General features: G+C 35.2%; 3 protein-coding genes and 1 long non-coding RNA gene across 4 annotated transcripts; 3 read left to right on the plus strand and 1 right to left on the minus strand.

Moving 5' to 3' along the window:
* Positions 1-4,185: 4,185 nt before the first annotated feature.
* LOC143588588 (uncharacterized) lies at positions 4,186-5,844 on the plus strand. The gene is made up of 4 exons (XR_013145134.1): positions 4,186-4,239; positions 4,944-5,118; positions 5,619-5,709; positions 5,800-5,844. It is a non-coding gene; the product is annotated as an uncharacterized LOC143588588 (long non-coding RNA).
* Positions 5,845-5,851: 7 nt separating this feature from the next.
* On the plus strand, positions 5,852-11,340 carry LOC143588593 (casein kinase 1-like protein HD16). The gene is made up of 3 exons (XM_077069557.1): positions 5,852-5,957; positions 10,534-10,722; positions 11,266-11,340. The coding sequence occupies exons 1-3, from the start codon at positions 5,895-5,897 to the stop codon at positions 11,323-11,325; spliced, it is 312 nt and encodes a 103-aa protein (XP_076925672.1). The 5' UTR covers positions 5,852-5,894; the 3' UTR covers positions 11,326-11,340.
* Positions 11,341-15,999: 4,659 nt separating this feature from the next.
* Positions 16,000-18,304, plus strand: LOC143588603 (DNA mismatch repair protein MSH7-like). Its single transcript, XM_077069565.1, has 3 exons — positions 16,000-16,073; positions 16,731-16,858; positions 17,608-18,304. The coding sequence occupies exons 1-3, from the start codon at positions 16,061-16,063 to the stop codon at positions 18,076-18,078; spliced, it is 612 nt and encodes a 203-aa protein (XP_076925680.1). The 5' UTR covers positions 16,000-16,060; the 3' UTR covers positions 18,079-18,304.
* Positions 18,305-22,672: 4,368 nt separating this feature from the next.
* Positions 22,673-23,190, minus strand: LOC143588988 (uncharacterized). Its single transcript, XM_077069861.1, has 2 exons — positions 22,933-23,190; positions 22,673-22,819 (listed from the first exon to the last, which is right to left on the minus strand). Exons 1-2 carry the CDS (start codon positions 23,188-23,190, stop codon positions 22,673-22,675), a joined length of 405 nt encoding a protein of 134 aa, XP_076925976.1.
* Positions 23,191-23,418: the final 228 nt, after the last annotated feature.

Below are 23,418 nucleotides of genomic sequence, written 5' to 3' on the forward strand. Positions count from 1 at the left end.
CATGCAAGTTTAATTTCGTTTATATGATCATTTCTATAGGAAAACGATTTTAGGGCTTCGTTTGAATTTTAAATCGGATAATGATTAACGATTTTGGCGGAGAATTCCTAATTGATAACGATGGTGAGGTCGATGATAACAATAACATTATATTTACGAGATCAATTAACACGTTTATAGCGAAAATTATGGTCTAAGCTAACAATTATGAATTCGGGTATAAGAAATTGAATATGGATTCGGATTTGGATCATGGATATCTAGTTTGTCTAATATGGGTTATTTACATAAAGGACCATGGAGTTTGAAGATGGGTACAAGAGAAGTTCATAGTTTATAATGTGGGTTAAAAATGTCAAAATATAAAAGTTATATTTATAAATAAATAATAAAATACTCAATTTAACTTGATAATTGCGGGAATATTATTAATGAGAAAGCCCGGACCCGTAAATGGGTCGGGTAACGATTACAAATGAAATACGGGGAAACCCGAATTGTTACAGTATCAGTTAATTAATTTCGTTACAAAACCGACACTAATAAAGAAAATATATGTAACCATCCAAAATAATATCGACACACGTACAACTTATGTTCAAAATGACATGAACTTGGTTACGATACCGATACCGACATTTATATAGCTTATCACACAAGTAACATATCTAAAATGATTTTACTCGATCGTTCAAGTTCGGGCATTTCAACGGTGACTCGATGTGAATCCGGCATGTGTCGATATATTTGTTACGGTTCCGAAAATAAACCCAAATAATAAATTCCTCAAGTTTAAATATTTTTAAAATATACAATAAAAATGTATATATAAGAAAAGGGAAAACAAATACAAAAAAGGATATTCTCCACCAAAAATCACAGAAATATCAAAAAAAGGAAGGTAAAGAAAAAAATTTCCCTGCTTTGCTTTCATGATTGATGTAAGCCTCGAACCTGCGTGTGGAGCCATAGACCAAGCCCAAATATATAGCACAATACCAATTAGGCTACACCGTCTTTATTGCTTTAACATCAAAATGATTAGATTAGATTCATAACTGAACTAATAATATTCAGAAAAAACACTTTTGTGGCACCGACATTTCAACTTTTATCTATATAGATAATATACTTAAAAGAAAGAGAATAATTTGATTACCAAAGATTTTTCAATATTTTAAAGAAATGATGATGTGTATAGATATAATCCACTCAATTGGTTCTTAAGTTCTTAAAATCCGTTAAGGTTATTATAGGAAATGAATCATACATGCGCGCACACACATATATATATAATTGTAGAGAAGAAAGGTTAAATAGGTTTTCTTAAATTTTGCTTAACAATCTTGTTTGATAAACTCTTGTTACAACTTATAACACAAATGTAATATATATGGGATAAGTAAACATTTTAAGGGATATAGATGACAAAAAACCGATTTATATCAATTCGAATGGATGTTTACTAATCCACCCTACGTCTTCTCCTTGATTCTCCAATCGGGATTTTCTCCACTAGTCGTTCCCTAAAATGACATGGATCACCAATACCCCGTTTCACTAAGCCAATGTGGTGATGATCATATTTTTCAACACAATATGTCAATATAGTATGTCTTTACAACTCTTCAACATTCACTATGTCACCATGGTGTTCTAACTCTCAAATAGAAATTAACACTATATCAAGATAATGAACACTTCACAAACTAAAAAAATCACCAAAACAACACTAGTGACACCTTCACAGTATTACAAGATTGAACATAAGGGCACTTATTACTTTTGTTCGTATTTAATATCTTTTCAAATTGATGCTTGAAATATGATGGGAGTAACAAAGATACTATCTACACATGTATGTGTATTAGTTAGAGCAAAAGCGGTGAAGATAAATGTTGCATAAGACATCTCCAAACAAAGTGTTGACACGACAATCGCTTCCACGGTCGGTTAAATAGACAACGGGAGCTCATTCTACATCACTTTGTGTTTTGTGTTTTTACCATTAGGTGAAGTCTTTTCCACTCTTGTTGCTTTGTTTAAAGGGCTATGAATAATATTTACACCCATTTCGTAACTTCTAACACATTAGGTCATTGTTGGTTCATGATTTAAGACGATTACTAGTAACATTTTAAGTCACATTTAGTAAGTCATTACCAAAACAATAGATCTAACTAAACTTTAACATCGTGTTTTCAACGATAATCATAAGCGAGTCCCATTTTAGTGTAGAGGAATTTTAATTCTTTTATAAAAACAATAACAAAACAATTAGATGGTGTTATTGGACTAAACTTGATTACAACAAGAATGAAATACTAGACATTTAAATGGCAAGATTTGAACCATTTGACAAACTAAATGGACAAAAAACGTAATTTACTCTTCATTTTAATAAAAGGGCCTAAGTTGGGCCTAAACATATATGGGCTTAAATCAAAGCCCATTAAAAGGCCCAATTCAAACCCCATTCACACAATTTATCATAAACATGTCTCATTTCAACTCAGTGGTATTTTGATATTTTTATAAACAGTTAACAGAATAACTAAATTGTGTTAGGTGTTGTTTGTTTTTTCAGATGTAAAATGTATACATTCTGCGGACCACATATGCAGGCATCTGAAGCAGAAGGGGTGGACCAAACCTCTGCAGTATGCAAGGAGAAGACTGTTTGTTTTTTTGACATCTGCAGACTGCTAAAGTAAACTGAAATTTTTAAAGAAGCTGAAAATTAATTAAAAAAGCCTTTCAAGGCACAAATCAAACCTAAACATAAACAATTTTATAAGACACAAATCAAACATAAACATTCATAACACATCCACAAAATTTACTCATGTCATGCTATCAAAAGCAATAAAACACATATAAATCTGAAGCTTCAATGTGTTCTAATTATTGAATTAGTAATAGTATTATAAAACCCTACCATTCTTTTTGTAACACACACAATCTTAAACAACTATATATTAATTTAAAAAGATGCGGAAGCGCAATTATTATGATTTATTATTACTTGTTTATAAAACAACATCAACGAATAGTTTTATCGACAAAATATTTATAAGACATAGACGTTTAGATTATGACAAAGTAAACTTCTCGACCTTTATAACCATTTACAAATATTAACCATTTCTTCGTGATGCATGTTCGTGATTCACCCCGAGTGGTTGATCGACATCCTTTGGTCACAACGAAAGCTTTACCCAACATATTACAACACAACAAGTTAGTTTTAATAGTGTATAAGGCCGTAATATGACCGCCGCATACAAGCTCTAACATAAAACAAGAAAAATCGAAAAATTTCACATAGCTCGTTATAAGGCAAATACAGTCCAGTGGCATTTGTACAAAATTAAGTATTAGAATACATTATGTGCAACCTTTGAAATCCAACATTAGTACTATATCAAAAACAATTCCACACATTTGACCAATTTGTACAAAACTTATATAAGGTCATATCTGAATAATTATAATACTCGAACACACTTGATTAGGTAGCAGAAACCATTATAAACCAATATCCTAAAATTAACCCAAAGGTATAGAAACGTTTGACATTAATAAATATTTTTTTTGGTAAAATGTTTCATCTTTTTATTAACATTTGACCCATTTATCTTTTATGCAACTTTTGACCCATTCTCTTCTTTGTTAAAAATGTATCTTTTTTATTGATATTTAACGTATAAACATGATTACAAACTAATGCTTATTAATAATTACATTTTTATTAAAGTAATTGATTAGGTGTTTTATGCAACTTTTGACCCATTTTCTTCTTTTGTTAACTTTTTATCTTTTTTATTAATAATAAATGTGTAAACATGATTACAAACTAATAATTTTAAATAATTAATTTTTTTGTGAATTGATTTTTTATATTTTATTGTTTTATGCAAATTATAAATACAGTTTAGGAGACTTTCAATCTGTTTGGTCTTCATTTTTTCTTTTATAAGTTTCTTTTAAATGAATAACTAGTGTGTAAAATATGATTACAAGTTTTATTGTTTCAGTAATAATCTCTTTTTTTAGTAAAATGAATGAGTTTCTTTTCATATAATATTTTATTCGTTTATATGTGTTTTAGGTTGGACAAAAGAGGGGAAGAATGCCTAGTAGCTTGGAAGACACTCAGCCTAGGAAGAAAATTGGGCTCGGGACTCCAGCCAATCAGTGGATATGTGTTTTTACGTCAAGAACACCGATGAAACAAAGGTATGAGTTTGATTGGTTTGACAATTTTATATATTCTTAGATCTATTCATTAATTGTTAAAATTTTCGATGATATATCTGTTGTATTTTTTTATGAAATACTTTTACTTTCAATAAAAATGTTTGTAAGCTATATCCCTAGATTTTCTTAATGTAGTTAAATTACTAATTATTAGGCCTGTAAATGAACCGAACATTCAGCGAACATTTCATGGACGTTTGGCAGGAAGTTTGCTTATCTATTAAGCGAACGAACATGAACAAAATAAATTGTTCATTTAGTCAAACAAACGAACATGAACACATGACGTACGTTCATTTGTCTTCGTGGAACATTCGTTGATATAGTTAACAAACGAACATAAACAAGCACGAACATGTTCATTTATTTTACAAACAAGAAAACCCCGGTCGTTTAATTGTTCTTGCTCGGTCGTTTGTTCGAAGTTAAATGAACATACACCAACATGCTATGTTTGTGTTTGTTCGGTTCGTTTGCAAGCCTAACTAATTTTCAATCTGCTCATGGCTTTAAAGATATATATTTGGTAATATACAAATTTAAATTAGAGAACTTTTTACATAATTGTTATTTTTATTCATCCAAGAACTCAAGAATAGTTGTATATATATATTTATATATATAAATAGATAGATAAATAGATAAATCATTCTTATCGTCGTCTATATATATTTGAATTATAGGTATTAATACAATGTAAAGGATTCAAGATTACATCAGCATGTGGAACAAGGGAAGAACGATGGGATCTACATTAGTTCTGTAGCATCGGCTCAAAATCTTTGGGCTTTAATTATGGATGCGGGGACGGGGTTCACTGCACAAGTTCATGATATATCCCCTGTTTTTTTACGCAAGGTAATAATAGTAGTAGCAGTAATAATAATAATAATAATAATAATAATAATAACAACATAATAGACTAATAGTAATAGTAATAATTTATGGTTTTGACAAAGTGGATCAACAATTGTTAAATTAGATCATGCAAGTTTTCCAAGTTGTTTAATGCATTAAGGGTAAAATTGTCATTATGCTAACTAAAATGTGTGTCAAATTTTATGCATTTTAAATTGTGTTATGCATTGGAATTTCCATGTTCAAAAATAATTATCCAATTAAAAAAATACGGGTGGTTATTCTTTACTAAATTTTCTATTTTATTTTAATTGTCTAGTTAAATTTTGCAAGTTTTCCAAGTCGGTTGTTATTATAAATGCATATAGGGGAAAGTTTTCTTTGTTCTATCTTAAATTGTGTTATGTTTTTGGAATTACTATCCATGTTTTAATTTTGATTCGTTCCAAAATAATTGTCCGAAATAATACCCAAATGACCGTTTTGCCCCTCTATTTAAGGAATGGATCATGGAACACTGGGAGAAGAATTACTACATCACATCACTCGCGGGTGCAATGAATGGTAGCACGTTGGTTGTAATGTCAAAGGGTAAGTTCTGAATTAAAGTTTAGTCAAGTTTCAAGATTTTGAATTTCCCGATATACCCTTATACGGTTTTTTGATTTTACCTGTCATTAGGGACACCGTATACACAACAATCATACAAAGTAAGTGATGTGTTTCTGTTCAAGTGGATCAACAAGAAATGGAAGGAGGGCTTTTTGGTCACTGCAATGACCACTGCGGGAAATAAATGGGGCATTGTGATGTCTCGTGATGCAAGCTATACTAATCAGGTTTAGTTTTTTTACTTATACATTTTTTTTTATTTTAAAGTTTTATCCATCTTACCCTTCCCGAACTCTATTTTAAAGGTTTACCCATGGTTTCGGTTTTACCTTTTGGGCTTGAAAGCTTTGGGCCCAAAATAATGAAGTTGGGCTTAAAATTTTAGGCCTAATGTTTTTTTGTTAATAAAGGTTTAATTTATTATTACACATCTGGATTCCTGAATTTAAACCATTTAATTAATTTCTTATAAATACTTGGTTGGTTTTACCTGTTAAGTCATTGGGGTGAGTTCAGTGGATATTAGACAGAGATTTGTGTTATATATGTAATTGATTGTTTCTAATATTAGATGTAATATATGTCCTATATATATAGGGCCTCCTATTGTATACAGATTATTCAGTTAATACAATTAACAATTACCAATTATATGGTATCACAGCCACCGATCATTCAACCCTAACAGCCGCCTCTCTTTTTTTTCTGTTCTTCCAAACCTCTTAACAATGGCCATCATCTCCTTCACCACAGTGGAGAAAACCAACCACAACTCTCACAAGTTCGGGTTTACCCTAAGTCCCACCAATTATGGATATTGGAAAACCATGATCAAATCTTTTCTCATCACCAACGGCCTGTATGTTTACATTGATGGTTCTCTTCCATGTCCATCCCAAACCATCACTGCTAATTCTTCCTCGTCTGGCAAAGATCCAGAGCCACCCACACAACAACCGAACCCTGACTACCCAACATGGGTTTCCAATGATGCCCACGTTCGCATGCTCTTGCTGTCAACGATCTCTGAAGCCTCCTTTAAGCATGTACAAGGTGATACTTCTCGTGACCTATGGCTTTCTTTGGAACGTGCTTACGCACCGCATACATCTTCTCGAGAGTACACACTGAAAACCCAACTCCTCAAGATGGAGATGCAACCTGATGAATCATCAGCTGTTTATATCACACGAGCCCAAGAATATAATGATGCATTAGCAAACATTGGTGAAGCTATGCAAGAAAAAGATGTCGTTATGCTGATTATTCCAGGCCTTCGGGCAGAATACAACAACTTGAAGCCCACCCTTGTTGGCCGACACCCTCCTGTTACCTTATTGGAATTACCTGGGCTACTCGTTGATCATGAATACATGACAAAGAAGGTTGATCCCACTCTTCCTGTTGTTACCCAAGCTTTCATGGCTACAACCAGCCGTGACTCAGCTTCGCAGAACAACCTTCAACTCCCTCCTGAAACAGTACATCACTTCAACAACTGATGACACAGTTAGGTTTCAATGTGAAACCTGCACAACAGCAAAATCAGGCCTATAACAGTGCTCGTGGACAGTCCAACCGTGACCGTGGTTCATATAACAACAACCCACGTGGACGAGGCAACTATAACAATAACCGGAACACGGGAGGAAACTATAACAACAATCGGAACACGGGCTCCTCATCAGGTAACAATTCCAGATTTGCTTGGGCGTCTAATCAGAATACCGTCTATGGTTCTTGCAACAGGTGTGGCATTGCGCACGTTCCATCTATGTGCCCAAATCGTGATCCAGCAACAATTCGTCCACCACGAAACGCTCCACAAGCGAACTTTGCTGATCATCGCTCACAAGCATCATCATCATGGCTGCCTGACACTGGTGCAAACAGTCATGCAGCACCTAATCTCACTGGCTTTGACAATTTTGAGCCTTACTTTGGTAAGGATTCCCTTCTTGTTGGTATTGGCAACAGTTTACCTATTCTTCATATTGCCTCCACCGCCTTTAATTCACCAAATAAAACCCTTTCTATTAATAACATCCTACCACAAATCGTATTTACATCGCTCGACATGTACGATTTAATGAAACACATTTTCCTTTCCTTCGAGCATCTTCTCCTACACCTACCCCACCCTCTCCAGATCCTTACTTTTCATCCTATCCTTTTCCTACAACACATGAACAACCATCATCTTCTACAAACGACCAACATCATCACTCATCAACTCCCACCCAAACTGAACCAACTACCAACTCAGCTCAACCATCACCACCCTCAGCCCGAACCAATGTTGTCCAAACACCCACTACCTCGCCCCAACCAGACAACTCCCCACCAACAGCCCCACCTGTTGCCACCTATCAGCGCAGCTCTACTATGGCTACTCAACCCACAGTTCCAGCCTACCAGACTTACCAAAATTCTGCTCGAACAGCCCCATCTACTACCACATCCTTTCCATCATCAACTCAACCTTCTGTCCAAACAGAATCCACTTCAATCCCCACCACAACCGACACCCAACAACGTACACGCCCTCCAAATCTAAGACAAAATCCTAAGCAACGGACTTCCTACAATGCTTCTGCTTTTCACACTTCCACTCACTCTTCCTCAACTGAACCATCCACCTTTGCCATTGCTAACAAAAGTCCTCAATGGCGTGCTGCCATGACAGAGGAATTCAAAGCCTTACTGAGAAACGGTACATGGACTTAAGTACAACCAGTTCCTAATGCTAATGTTGTTGATTGTAAGTGGGTATACAGGCTGAAACATGATGAAAATGGGAATATAAAACGGTACAAAGCCCGTTTAGTGGCGAAAGGTTTTAACCAACAGCCGGGAATTGATTATCATGAGACATTTAGTCCGGTGGTAAAATCCACCACGGTTCGTGTGGTTCTGTCGCTTGCCGTTACAAGGAAATGGTCTCTTCGCCAATTAGATGTTCAAAACGCTTTTCTTCACGGTGATCTCAAGGAAACCGTATACTTACGACAACCACAAGGCTTTATCGATCCTCAAAAGCCAAATCATGTGTGTCTGCTTCATAAGTCCTTGTACGGCCTCAAACAAGCTCCTAGGGCCTGGTTCAATCGTCTTTCGGGAGTCTTGTTACAACTTGGGTTTCACGGGTCTAGAACAGATCCTTCACTGTTTATTTATTCCCATAATGGTCACTTATTATATATGCTTGTTTATGTGGATGACATAATTCTCACCGGCAACAATTCCCGACTCATTGACCACATCATTCAACGGTTGAGCACTACTTTTGCGATCCAAGACATGGGTCGGTTGTCATACTTTTTGGGCATTGAGGTAATCTTCAAAGGCAATGACTTGCTTCTCTTACAGAAAAAATATATTGCTGACATCATTCAAAAAGCAGGTCTCTCTCAGTCAAAACCTGTTGACTCGCCTATGGTCCCTAACTCTAATTTAGCTCTCGGAGATAGCCCTCAGTTTGACAATCCAGTGAAATTTAGACAAGCAGTTGGGGCTTTACAGTACCTAACTCTTACCAGACCTGACATAACCTTTGTGGTCAACAAAGTTTGTCAATTTATGCACTCCCCTACAGAAAATCATTGGTCTGCGGTCAAAAGAATTCTTCGGTGTCTTCAAGGAACATCTAATCTTGGTTTGTTGATTCAACAAAAGTCAGCTCCTGTTGTTCATGCTTACACTGATGCTCACAAATGGTCTCTCACAGCCTTTTCCGATGCAGATTGGGCTGGCTCTCTCGATGACCGTCGATCCACAGGGGGATATGCCATCTACCTTGGGTCCAATCTTATTTCATGGCGTGCTCGTAAACAACAAACTGTCTCTCGGTCATCTACAGAATCCGAATACAAAGCCCTAGCAGACACTGTTGCTGAGTTAACATGGCTTGAAGCACTTCTAAAGGAGCTTCACGTTTCTATGACATTGCCACCTATCTTGTGGTGTCATAATCTCGGCGCCACTTATCTATCAGCCAATCCCGTTTTTCATGCGCGCACAAAACACTTGGAGATTGACTTTCATTTTGTTAGAGAAAGGGTCGCACGAAAAAAGCTCTCAATACAGTTTATCAAGACAGATGATCAAATCGCAGACGTGTTTACAAAACCCCTATCCTTACAACGATTTCTACTTCTCAGATCCAAGCTAAAAGTTGCTCCCCGTCATTAGCTTGAGGGGGAATATTAGACAGAGATTTGTGTTATATATGTAATTGATTGTTTCTAATATTAGCTGTAATATATGTCCTATATATATATATAGGGCCTCATTCAGTTAATACAATTAACAATTACCAATTATAGTGGGGACCATGCCTTTTACATGTAAAAAAATAATATAAAACTCGATTTCGCATGCAAAAAATTAGTTTTAGCATAAACTTTTTTGAAGTTTTTGCTTATAGTTACATGTAGAAGACATTCTAATAAAAAATTTAAATTTTGTAAAAAATATGATTATTTATCTTTTTTTAACTGATTTTTTTAAATTATTTTTAATGAAAACGGCTTCTACATGTATTTATATGTAAACGCTTGAAAAAAGATTATGCAAAAATGTCTTTTTTACATGTAAAAATGAATTTTTTATTTGTTTTTTACATGTAAAAGACATGGTTCCCGAGTTCCCCACTTTTTTGTGGTTCCCTTTTGAACCTGCACCTTAAGTCATTAAATAGTTAAATTTTTTTGAAACTAAAAAAAAACTGATTTAGTTATTGTGTGTTTCTACAATAATCAGTTAATAAGGTGAAAAGTTTTTAAAAAGATTTGAATTGTGCAGGTGGTGGAACTTGATTTTCTGTACCCTAGCGAAGGGATTCATAGAAGATGGGAAAATGGATACCGGATTACATCAGCAGCCGCCAACGAGGATCAAGCGGCTTTTATTCTTAGTGCATCAAAAAGGAGAGTGCAAGATGTTGCTCAAGAAACGCTTAGGACTACCTCTTTTCCGTGTACTCATATTAAGGTATTATTATTTTCAGATTCTCGTTTCTTAAAATGGTATCTTGCTCATGTTGTCAAGATACAGGGAGTTATAAGATAGTCCATGCGTTGTATATCGAGATCTAGTAAGGATGACATTCCATCAAAATGGTAAAAAATTTTGCATGTGTTAAAATGGTTCCCTAAACGCTTCTTGCGCATAATTATTAAAATATTCTTTTTTAATATGATTACGAAAACTATATTAATATATTGAGGTGTCAAAATGGGCTTAAATGATGAAATTTTTGGTGTGGGTTGAGTCGGGCCCCAAAACACTTTTTGTGCACAATTTTGATGTTTTTACACATAAATAATGTTTAAAAATATTACAATGATAATCTCCTAAACACTTTTTATCACAATTTTAATGCTTTTCTTTAAATACCTAGTTTAGATATAATTACAAAACTATATTTTCACAATACTAATTTAATATTTGAGGTGCAATATGAACCTACATCAAATCTTAATTGATTGATTTATTTTACATTTATATGATTCTTTGTTTATATGTTTATATCAGGAAAAATGGTCAAAGAATTTGTACATAGCATCCATGTGTTATGGAAGAACTACATCTTGAAACTTACAACTTTTTATCGGTACGTATACTTTGCTTTATATTTGCATTATGAAATTGATTGTGCCTTTATGGGGGCTGTTTGGTAGCCTCTAAATACATCTGCATCGATCAGTGTTAAGAGTGTGTTTGGTTACATCTCTTAGTGGTTAAGTTTCAGTGACAGACATGCTGAATGATTTAGAGGCTACGGGGCTATTTGGTAGCTTCTTAATGGTCATTGAAGGCTACCTCTCTATCGTTTGTAGCCTCTTAATAGTTAAGAGGTATCTTAGGTCTGAATGGTTAAAGAGGTAAACCATCTTAACCATTATCGGTCAGAGGTAGAGTGTGTTCGGTTACAACTCTTAGTGGTTAAGTTTCAGAGAGAGACATGCTGAATGATTTATAATCTGTCAGACCTCTTATTCTCTTATTGATTCAGCACTGCTTTCTAATTCTATGTGGTATAAATTATTGAACATGTTGGTATATATTTTCTTTATTCTTAAATTTTCATTCTTTTGTCCGCGGGTATGTTTTTGCAGGGTGGCCGGTGACGACTGCATATAGAATTAACGTTACACCCTTTCAAGACGAGTATTCAAAATCTGCTCAAAATGACGTTGTTTCACCATTTTCTTGAAAAACGGATGGTTATAAATGTTGACGACAAAATCAACATTTCCAATCCGTTTTTCACCAAAAAAAAAAGAAAAAAGAGGCGCGCAAGTTATTAAAAAAAAACATATTCTTGTGGTAAGGAAAGAGTTTTATTTTATAGCACCCCTATTTTTTGGGTTTGGTGGTGTTTTGTAATGGTGTATAAGTGTTGTGCTTTTATGTCTAAACTTTGGTAAAATGTGGGATGTGTAATGGCTTAAACCATTAAGGTTTTGGGAAGTTGTAAGGTGTGAACTTTGGATTTTATAAAATTTAAAAAAAGAAAAAGGATTTAGAAAAGGTGATTATGTTGTGTTGTTTTTGTTGAGTTGATCCCTTTTTTGGGTGGATTTTAACTGTGATTTTGGTTTACGACGTGGTTATTTTAGTGTGGTTACCGTCCTGCTTATCATTCGTTGTGGTTGCGTTGTTATACATCTAGTAATGTTGCATAGGAGGGTTGTGCATTTTATTTAATAATGTTAAAAATATATATTTAACGGTAGTGAGTGATAAGTGATGGGTATAACATAGGTTGAGTGGTAGAGGTGAGTGGCTGGGTAGATAAAGTGGCGAATAAGTGAGTTGGTATCAGCGTTGCCATCTGGTTGTACAATTCTCGTTTGGTATTGGCGCGATTAAGGGATAATATGGTCTGGACGTCGAAAATAAAAAGAATCCTGGCTGGCTCGCCCGCCACCTAGCTATCAAATCATAATGTACATGCTGAATACAACCGCCCAGACATGCGTGCATGGGAGACCATTATTATATGACTCACCAATAATCTACCCACGAAATTGACGCCCCGCTTGATAAACTCTTGTCCATAAAATAAATAGCTTAGAATGACCTTCACCGTAATCGTCTTCCAATTAAACACCATATTTGTTCTATGGCTTCCTAAGGCACCAAACATAAACGAGACTGATGGCATGTAATTCTTTGGCTTTGAGAATTTAGTAAATTTGTGAGGATTCAATAGACTCGTATACAAAAGGGCAAAAATGTAGGGAATTTCACACCACCACAATGTATGCCATACGGATTGAGCCAACTCACACGACACAAAAACATGTTTTCCTCCACTTCTCCACAAGCTGGACAAAGTAAAGATTCTACTCCGATGTTCCTTTTAGCCAGCAATATCAAGACGGGTATAATTTCCCAATCTGATCATCACTAGAATTTTCTCGAGGTCCAATTATCCAAACTAATTATGACTATAAATTAAATGAAAACTTTGGTGCCGCAAGACTCCCATTGGCCCATTTGATGACACCTTATTGTTTCGCCATTTCTTTTTGTTTTTTCTGGTTCAGCTATCGTAACGAACGTAATGGAGCCGACCGAACGCCAAAAATTTGTCAAGTCTTGGTACCATAATGAACATGACGGAACCAACCGACTACATGTAGACTCACCGCCTCTCCGTACAGAAGCAACAACGCTCGAGTTTTATCGTCCAACGCCATCTCATCGGTCTACCTCATATATTTTTTGTTTGTTTTAGTTATGGTACCGTAACGAACGTAACCAAACATTTTTTTAGTTAAGACATCGTAATGAACATGACGAAAACCGGAAAAATTTGCGTAGAGTCACTACATCAATGCTTGGGTTTTCATAACACCGAGTTTTATTGAACCACGACACTCCATTGGCCCACATCAAATTTTATAATTTATATTAATTCTGGTACATAACGAACGTAACCAAACCCAATCGATTTCACGTCGAGTTAACGCCTCAACGTCCGGAAACTACAACGTTTGGGTTTTACTGACTAAATAAGTGTCGTTTTAAATATTATATTTTTCATATGTTAAATTGACGAACTTTTTTTGGGGGGTTTTAACGCTTAGGTTTTACCAACGTTGTTTATACCGTGACGAACGTGACTTACACTAACCAAATTCACGTCGACTCAATTTTGTAACGCTCGGGTTTTACCAATACCTGAGTTTACAGACAGAATGAATATGTTAATTTATTTTATAATACGCGTGCCACTAACTTTTTTGTTTTTTTAATTATTAAATAACTATGTTAGCATGCTGAATTTATTTTTTTAAGTTTAGTTTCGGGTCGTAACGATCATAGCTAATACTAATCGAAATCGCGTTAATTCCCGTTAATACAGAATTTGTACTTATTCTTTAACCTAAATTTCACTCATTATCATTTAATATGTAATTAGACGTTTTTTTGACCTTTACGTGTCAAAATCCTACAACGTTTATCCTTTAGCCCTCCGTTAAATTTATTCGTTAAGTTAAGTCATGTGTTGTTCACGTAAGGGCAATACCGTCGTTTCATCCAATTTATACCCACTCACCCCCTGATTATTTTCAATGAACAATCCTAATTTTTAATTTTACATTGGTGTATGTTATTATGTTGTGAATTGAGTAGAACTTTGAATTAAAATGATGTAATAAAGTTATAAAATATCAACTACATAAAGAACAAATGAATAAAGAACACATGAAAGTTGTGAAAAACAATTATAGTCAATGAACTCACATTTTATATGTTCAAACTAATCTAAGTTCATTGTCTTCTATATATTCTATTCTTTCAAAATGATTTACCATTTAATTTCATAAAAGGTTGATTTTGATTTATTTTTGTGTTGCAAAAAGGCCATATCGCAGAAAATAAAACAATGGAGAAAAAAAAAGATGATAAATGCATAAATCAATAATTGAACATGCAACCTTAAAGAGATAAAACGGGAGTCTTACCACCAATTTAGGATGACATTTGTTTATTTTAATACATGTACTTGGTATATATAGCATCTACTTTTTGTCTTGTGATCCAATAACAAACTTGCGCAACCTTGCGCAACCTGGTATATATAGCATCTACATTTGTTTATTTTAATAAAAGTTACCTGTTTGATCCAATAACAAACTTGCGCAACCTGCCTAATTTAAGGGCTGTACATTCAATACAGTTTTGATTTTAAGGTTTCTAACTATACAGTTTTTGGAAGTAGATAAATACCAAGGGTAAAATGGGAAAGCTACTAGATTATAGTTAGCCACTTCCAAAAGGACCAAAACTGGACAGTTACAGTTTTAAATTAGGATACTAATCAACTTGGAAAACTTGTAAAACATTAAGGGTAAAATGGGAAAACTACTAGATTATAATATACACTTACAAAACTGAATAGTTACAGTTTTGAATTAGAATACCAATCGACTTGGAAAACTTGTTAAATATTAAGGGTAAAATGGAAACTAGTAGATTATAATTATACTTCCAAAATTGGATAATAATCTACTAGTTTTCCCATTTGACCCCTTATTTTTTACTAGTATTCCCAATTTACCCTTAGTGTTTTACAAGCTTTCCAAGTCAAATGGTAGCCTAATTCAAAACTGTATTGAATGTACAAACCTTAAATTGTGTGTTTTAGGCCAATAGGCCATACTTTTTCATTTTCATATAAACAAACATGCATATGCATGTGTGTGTGTGCGAATAACTGACATGATATATGATGCCAGGCACATGAACTCAAAGACTCGGATGCTGAAATACTATCAATTCTTATTGAACTATTAATGGAGAAAGCTAACGAGTGGTCTCAAATCATCTTTGCTTTAAGCTGTATTGATGTGCTTAGATCTTTTGCCATGATTGCAAATTTCTCATGCATGCCCATGTCTAGGCCTGTGATAGTTTCAAGATCAAACTCATCGGGTTTTGGCAACGGTCAACGGGGCCCACACTTCATATGAGAGGGTTATGGCATCCTTATGCTCTTGGAGAGAGTGGAGGAACACCTGTTCCAAATGACTTGTGTCTTGGAGATAATGAGTTTGGATACAGTCCTCGGACTTTGCTGTTGACCGGACCAAACATGGGCGGAAAGTCAACTCTTCTTCGTGCTACTTGTTTAGCTGTTATTCTTGCTCAGGTAAGTTTTGATGGTAACATTAAAAATGTTATTTCCATGCTTTACCGTGTTTTAACTTGGTTTTTTTGCTGTTTGCAGTTGGGCTGTTAAGTTCCTTGTGACACGTGTGTTTTGTCACCTGCGGATATTATTTTCACACGTCTCGGTGCTACTGATCGTATAATGACTGGTGAAAGTAAGTTACTACCTGAACGGACACAAGTGGAGCATGTGCATGTTCGTTTGTTTAATTTTAACTGATCAAACGAATGAATGATCGAACACGAACATCTAAAGAACAAGGTTTTCTTGTTCGTGTTAGTTCGTTAAGAAAACGAATGTGTTCATGCTCGTTTTCGTTAGTTCGGTAACAATATAAACAGACGATTCAAGAACGTGAACGGACATAACTGAGCTAAAACCAATAAAAGTAAATGTGAACAATTTATTGGGCTTAAAAAGTTATTAAAACTAGCCTAAGTTAACGAATGTAAACGGACGAACTTAAACAAATGCAAATGTAGAACGTAAACAAAGGAACCTTCATGTTCACGAACATAGATGAACAAATAAGACATTGTTCATGTTTGTTCATTAACTCATTTAACCAAATGAACACAAACTTTTGTTCATGTTCGTTCGTTTACTCTATAAACGAACTTCTTGCCACATGGTTTACAAACGAATCACCGAACTTTCGGTTTGTTTACAATCCTACAGGTTATTATTAGAATAATATAATTTTTGTAATCATATTTGGCACACTAATTGCTTATAAAAATATATATTTTGATACCTTTGAAGTGTCTGCTTGTTAATTTGTTAACTTCTTAACCTCTTCCTCTTTTGTTAGGTACCTTCTTGATTGAATGTACAGAAACAGCATCGGTTTTGCAAAACGCAACTCAAGATTCTCTTGTTATACTTGATGAGCTGGGCCGAGGAACGAGCACTTTTGATGGATATGCTATTGCTTATGCTGTGAGTATACTTTCTTTTAAACTTTACAAAGAGTTTAGGTTCGGCTTTCGTCTCTTAGGTTTGCCATATTTAACTACTTGACTGCGAAGACCATATTTTTTTGGTTGTATTCTCATGGCATGTGATTTCCAACTTTTAACCATTTTCATCTTTTTACTAGCTGTTAAGTACAAGGGCATTTTAGTCATTTTTATCTCAGGGCCTGTTTTGGTTAATTTAAATTGGTATAACAGTGTTATTATAATTATTAATAGCATAAATAGTTATATTTAGTTATATCGATTATATTCAACAAAACAGTCCTTTAGATGAAATGGCTTAAATTCTCTTCTACTGAACAGTAAAATCTAACGGAGTTGGCAAAATGGACGAACATGGTTAAAATTTGAAACCATGGGCCATGGAAAGACAAAGAAATGGCCTCGGTGAGTAGTTAAAAACTTAAAATGGACAAAACTCAGACGCGAAAACCAAACTTAACTCTTTAAAAAAGGCTATATGCTGCTAAAATGAGTGGTTTAGGAGAAATATTTTCAGATACACGATGGATATATATTGCATTTAAACGCAATTTTTTTGACATAAAACAGAATTTGAAAAAAAAGTTTTAGAATTAAACAAGTTAAATGCGTCAACCAGTGAACCTATTAGGTCGACCAAACACGTTTAACCAGAAACTGGCCTAAATTGTTTAGACTAAACCCAAACCCGTGTCATCTAAGTTATTCACACCCTTGTTTATAATGCAGGTGTTTCGTCATCTCGTTGATAAAGTAAACTGCCGATTACTATTCGCAACACATTACCACCCACTCACAAAAGAATTCGCAACCCACCCACACGTTACATTACAACACATGGCATGCACATTCAAACCCATATCCAACACTTCGTCATCACCCGACCAAGAGTTAGTTTTCCTCTACCGTCTAACTGCAGGCGCCTGCCCAAAAAGCTATGGTATGCAAGTGGCATTAATGGCAGGAATCCCCAAAACAGTGGTGGAGTCCGCCGCGAAGGCCGCAGAGGTTATGAAAACGAAGATTGGAGTGAGTTTTAAGTCGAGTGAACAACGGTCGGAGTTTTCGACATTGCATGAGGATTGGTTGAAAACTATTTTAAGCGTTGCGGATGGTGATGGAGTTAGTGATGAAGATGATGTGTATGATACATTGTTTTGTTTGTGGCATGAGCTTAGATGCTCTAAGGAAAAGCTGTGAGGTTAATGAGAGTGAATGGTGGAAGTATGTTATTATAAGCAAATGGTTTCATGAATTTGCTTTGGGTTTTGAGGTGTTTTGTTTATAATGGAAAGTTTATGATTAGCTTATGTAGTAGAGACTAGAGAGATGTGGGCAGATTAACATATGAAAGTAAGTATTTTTGGTACTGTTCGAACTTCATTTTCGATTCGGCAAAGACAAGTTAGATGTAGAGGTGCACAAACTGGGGTTTTATTCTGGTTTTGGGCAGGGTTGGGTCGGGTTTTGACCACATAGGTGGAACTAGAGGTGCACAAATTCAACCGGGTATTAGAAAAACCCGAGTTTGGGTATGATCGGGTATTGGAAAATCAAGTATTAGCAATGCCCGGGTTGGGTTTGGGGTCTAGGTATTGCCTCTAAAAACCATACCCTATGTATCGGGTTCAGGTCGGGTATAGAACCGGGTATTTGAATACCCTATTCCGGGTATTGAAAAAACCATATTTTCGTGTTTTTTGGGGTTTTTTCAGAGTATTTTTCGGGTATAGATTGGAATTTTTTGGGGTTGCACTTTTAAGGGTATTTTCCAGTTATTTTTCGGGTATAGATTGGGTATTTGAAAAACCCGGTTTCGGGTATGGAACCGGTTCGGGTTTTCAGGTATTACCGGGTACAGATCGGGTCCGGTTTGGGTATGGGTTTTGGTACTAAAATGCATACCCTATTCGTACCCTACGAATATGGTCGGATACGGGTTCTGGGTTTTTTTTCGGGTCCGGTTCCGGGTTTGGGTTTTTTGTGCACCTCTTGATGGAACTGGTTCTAGCGTGTCTGGGTGTGTGATATACGATACTGATTGTCGTTTTGTCATAGTTATCAAATGCGTTAGGCGCACTTAAGGCGCATAGGTCTCTCTGAGGGCCTAGGAGTAAAAAAAGCGTGGGCCTAAAAAACGCGCACTTAAATAAGAAATATCAAAAACAAAATTTGTAATGGGAAATATCACTTTTTTTCAAATACAAAAATATTTAAAACCATAATCCTCAACATAAAGTAGCAAAATTATAAAAAAATAACAAAAATAACCAAATTCTTCATACTTAAAAACAAAATTTTCTTAAAAGTAATAAATATTAAAACCAGGGATCGATCAATATATAGCTTTGTTCTTGGCTTCTTGCTTTGTGATCTTGAATAACTAGAGATCGATCATTTATCGCGATATTGAGTTAATTTTGCTAAACCCATTAAGTTTATGTAAGTTGTTTAACTAAGTTATGTGATAAATAAAAAACAAATCAAATAAAAATGAAGCTAAAAAATAGCAACTACCGAGTGCCGACTAATTGCCTAAAATTGCTACTTTTAAGGAAGTCGCTGTCGGTGCGCTTCGACTAAAAAACGCCTAGGCGCAAAAGGGTCGCTTCTAATAACTATGTTTTTTGTTGATCTACATTCTACACTTGGCATCTTCATATGAAAAATTTAAGTAAAAAATGTTAAACTAGCGTATCTAACAGATGTTAGATGGATAAATTAACTTCATTTTTGACAAAATGAGTTAGCCTACTTTAAATCACTTGGGTCATTTTTACTTTAAAAACATTGTGTTTGCTTAAAGCATAACATGTTTATGTCAAATCACTCTTTTTAAACATGTAAAAAGTTACCCTTTATAACAGTTTTAAACATTTTCCCTTAATCCAACAAGCAGTGTATGCGTCTGTTTATGTACTTTTTGCTTGTTACTTAACTTTCTAATAGACATCTCCCGACACGGGTCGGGTCAAATATTCGTGGCGGCGGTCAAAGGGCTCTAATCCGAGTACAAAATCCTCCCACGTCAGCATTTGAATTTGTCAAACGTTTAATTGCAGTTGTAATGATGTTTTGTTTTATTACTTGTACTTTAGTTCCTTGTTTGCCTAAGTAGTGGTAGGTTTACGGCGTTTATTTCTTTTTCTTTTATGTGTTGAACTTTGAAAAATGTCAAGCAGTAATGCTTACGATAAAATTGGTCTGTAATTTATCTCAATGGATTTTGAGCTAACTTAATTTTCCATTGCTGTATTCTATCGTGGCATGATAGATGGTGTTCTTTGGAATCTAATCACAAGTTTAGGTGGTAATTTCTGTATCCTAAACGCATGTTAGACTGCCCTACGGTTTGATTGAGTGATGTACATGTATCTCTATCGACTTGTAGCCTATCCGTTTCTACCGTTTATATATTCAGTTCAGTTTTCTGTCCGTTACCGATTAATTTGTTATCACTTTCCGTATGAGTATGTAGAATAAACTAATGGTGGCAATAAGTAGCAGGTCATAAGGTTGGTTACCAAAAGGTAATGACTCATGAGTACTTTTTTTACATTGTGGAGGTGGTATAGTGGACACGTTTGGCAACGGGTCACAACAGTTATTTTCTTGTACGGGTCGTAACATTTCAGTTCAGGTTCATCCTAAACACTTACTGTCTTTTTTAAATGTTATATATATATAATTACTGCTTCAAATATGATTACAAAACCAACACATTTTTAAAAAATGCACTGAGGCGTCTTTTGACCCTTATTTAGCTATAGACGAGTCTTTTGGCTGTTTTGGGTATTTGACAAAAAAGCTTTTTTTTCCCCAAATCATTCAGTCATTTGATCAGTTAGGGTGAAACATTTATCTAACTCAGTCTTAGGCCTTATTAATACTGGAAGTGTCGATATGCTTCAAGAATGAATTCTTTAAGTTGCCAATGTTTTAAAAAAAATTGTTTGTTTTTTTAATCATTTTTATTAAATATACTATACTAATTACTAGATAATAATATGACTACTAACATGTTTATCAATTCTTTGTATGCAGCCTGGATGTAAGATTAGCGAGTTACTGTTGACGTTTACAATAATGCTTCTGTTGCAGAGGATTAGACAACAACAATATCCTGAAGGTAACAAATCCTGTAGAACATGATGAAGTAGATTATTCATCTGGTAATTGCTGTTTAGCTTTTAAACTGTACAACTTGTTTGGAGCCGTCTTTCTTTCTTCTTCTTTTCCCCTTTTTTTTTAACGAACTTAATGTTGATAATTCCACAAGTGTAGAAATTAATTTCAGACAATGAAACCTTCTCGAACCGTGATTATACCAAAATAACATATATAAAGAACAAAATGCATTGTCTTTACTAAACCCATGTATATTAGGAATTTCGGTTTTGGTTCTGTTTTGAGACCCAAACCGACCATGTATACTATGTTGATCAACTGTGTGTTATAGCCAAAGTGCGGCCGTATGCTTTTAAAATTTAACACATGATAAAATGATTTTTTTTGATATGGTTCACAAACTTTAGTGAAAGAATTGTTATGTGTTTGTCCAGTGTGAAAGTAGTTGATCGTGTTAAATTTGTTCAACATGGTAAAAGTATGACAGCTCGTGGCTCGACCCGAAACCCATTCCAAGTGGACCCAATCTAACCCGAATCCGTTCCAATCTGGACCGTTCCTACCTGACCCAAAACAATCCTTTTTTTAATTTGACCCATGTTGACCCTAACTTGTATTGTCCTCAACCCGACCTGTTTGCCGGTCCTAGTTATAAGTAAGGAGGGTATATTTACTTCCTTAATACAGCGGATGATTATTCAGAAGCCGTGTGGGTATATTCGCTGAGCTCGAAGAGTGCAGTGGTTTTAATTTTTTTTAAATCAAATTATTAAATCTCGGTTTGGAAAGTTGATTAGAGTTTATAGAAATGATAATCGACTGTAATATATTAATAGGCGAGCAATTGAAACTTTTAGTTCATTAGGAGTTTCGCGTATACACTAACCACCAAATCGGCCCCTTTTGCTAGATGGTTATCCCGAACTTTAGCTAAAATCTTATACTGCAATAAACAAAGTAAGACGAAAAAAGGTCCGTTTCCACCAACAGACTCTTGATCTTTGGAATCAAAGTGATGATTGAAGAATCAGATCCAAGAGTAATGTTTGAGTCACGATAAAATTTATTCATAAAAGCCACAATATCTTTACTAACGTCTTACCTTTTGATAAATGCAAAAGAAAACCCGAACGGACCTAAAAACTTGTCACCGCCACGGCGCCACACGACCAAATCACCTCCATTCACCTCGTTAGCGAAAAAAAGAAAAAAGTTACGAAAATAGTCATTTGACTTTTTATTTTTAATTTCTAATAAATTTCACCAATCACAATCATAAAAAGACACGTGGCACCACTAACTAATTAGAACATTCTAAAAATCTCCTCTGTCACTTTTTACATTTTTTTAACAAAATCTTTCTTTTTAATTTTGCAGCCTCTACATTTGCCACGTTAGGAAAAATGCCAAAATTATAGAATTTGCCATTTCATTCTTACTCTACTCTGCTAAAGGATCCAAACGGTTGCGTCAGATTTAAATCTGTTGTGTTTTTTTATGAAAGACCAACTAACAATTTTATTAACAAAACTAGCGAGACACAAGAACCACCAAAAAGACACCAACACCAAACAAGAACTATCGCCACAGAAAACAACAGCAAACCAAACCTACAACCAACATACAACAAACAAGACCCAAACACAAACGAAAACTACACTTTGAATCAACTCCAATCCTCCCAAGTAAGCCCTTTGTTTCTCCCCCAATGCTCAATCCAAAGAAATCCCAACACTTTTATCTCCTCCACCAAGCTTGATATCTGAGTCGGGCTCCCTCTATGAACCATAGCATTTCTTTTTTTCCACAAACACTACGTCGCAACCAAACACACCGCATGAAACACTGAGGGTTTATCCTTCTTAAACGTCGAGTATTTATGGTTTCCCAACAAGTCACGAAAGCTAAACAAAAGAAAGAAGGCACCTTACACCATTGGGCAAGTACGCTCCACATAGACTGTGCGAGACCACAAGAGATGAACACATGTTCAACCGTTTCCTCTACCTCCCCACAAAACGGACACATATTCGAGGCCACCGCGATATTTCTTCTAACCAAAGCATCAAAAGTTGGTAACCGACCCAACAACGCCCTCCAAGCCACAAAACTAACTTTTTTCGGGACCAAGCGGTTCCACTCGAAATTATAATCAGGCGCAACATAAGAATTCAATATGACCATTTCCTTCACACCTCTAACGGAAAATCCTCCTCATAAGTCCACATAACAACATCCTCCTCATTATTAAGTATCACCCCCTGGCAAATCTGAAGCAACCCTCTCAACTCCTCAACCTCTTCCACCCCAGTCGGCTCTCTAGACCAATCCCATTGACCGCATATCCAACCGTCAATCATGAACAACCGATCTGCTACATTACACCCTTTAGACTTTTCCAACCCAAAAAGT

This window comes from Bidens hawaiensis, unplaced genomic scaffold (assembly GCF_021521415.1).
Source record: "Bidens hawaiensis isolate Kalapana, Puna unplaced genomic scaffold, B.hawaiensis_p1.1 tig00001576_1, whole genome shotgun sequence".
Taxonomy (NCBI): Eukaryota; Viridiplantae; Streptophyta; class Magnoliopsida; order Asterales; family Asteraceae; genus Bidens; species Bidens hawaiensis.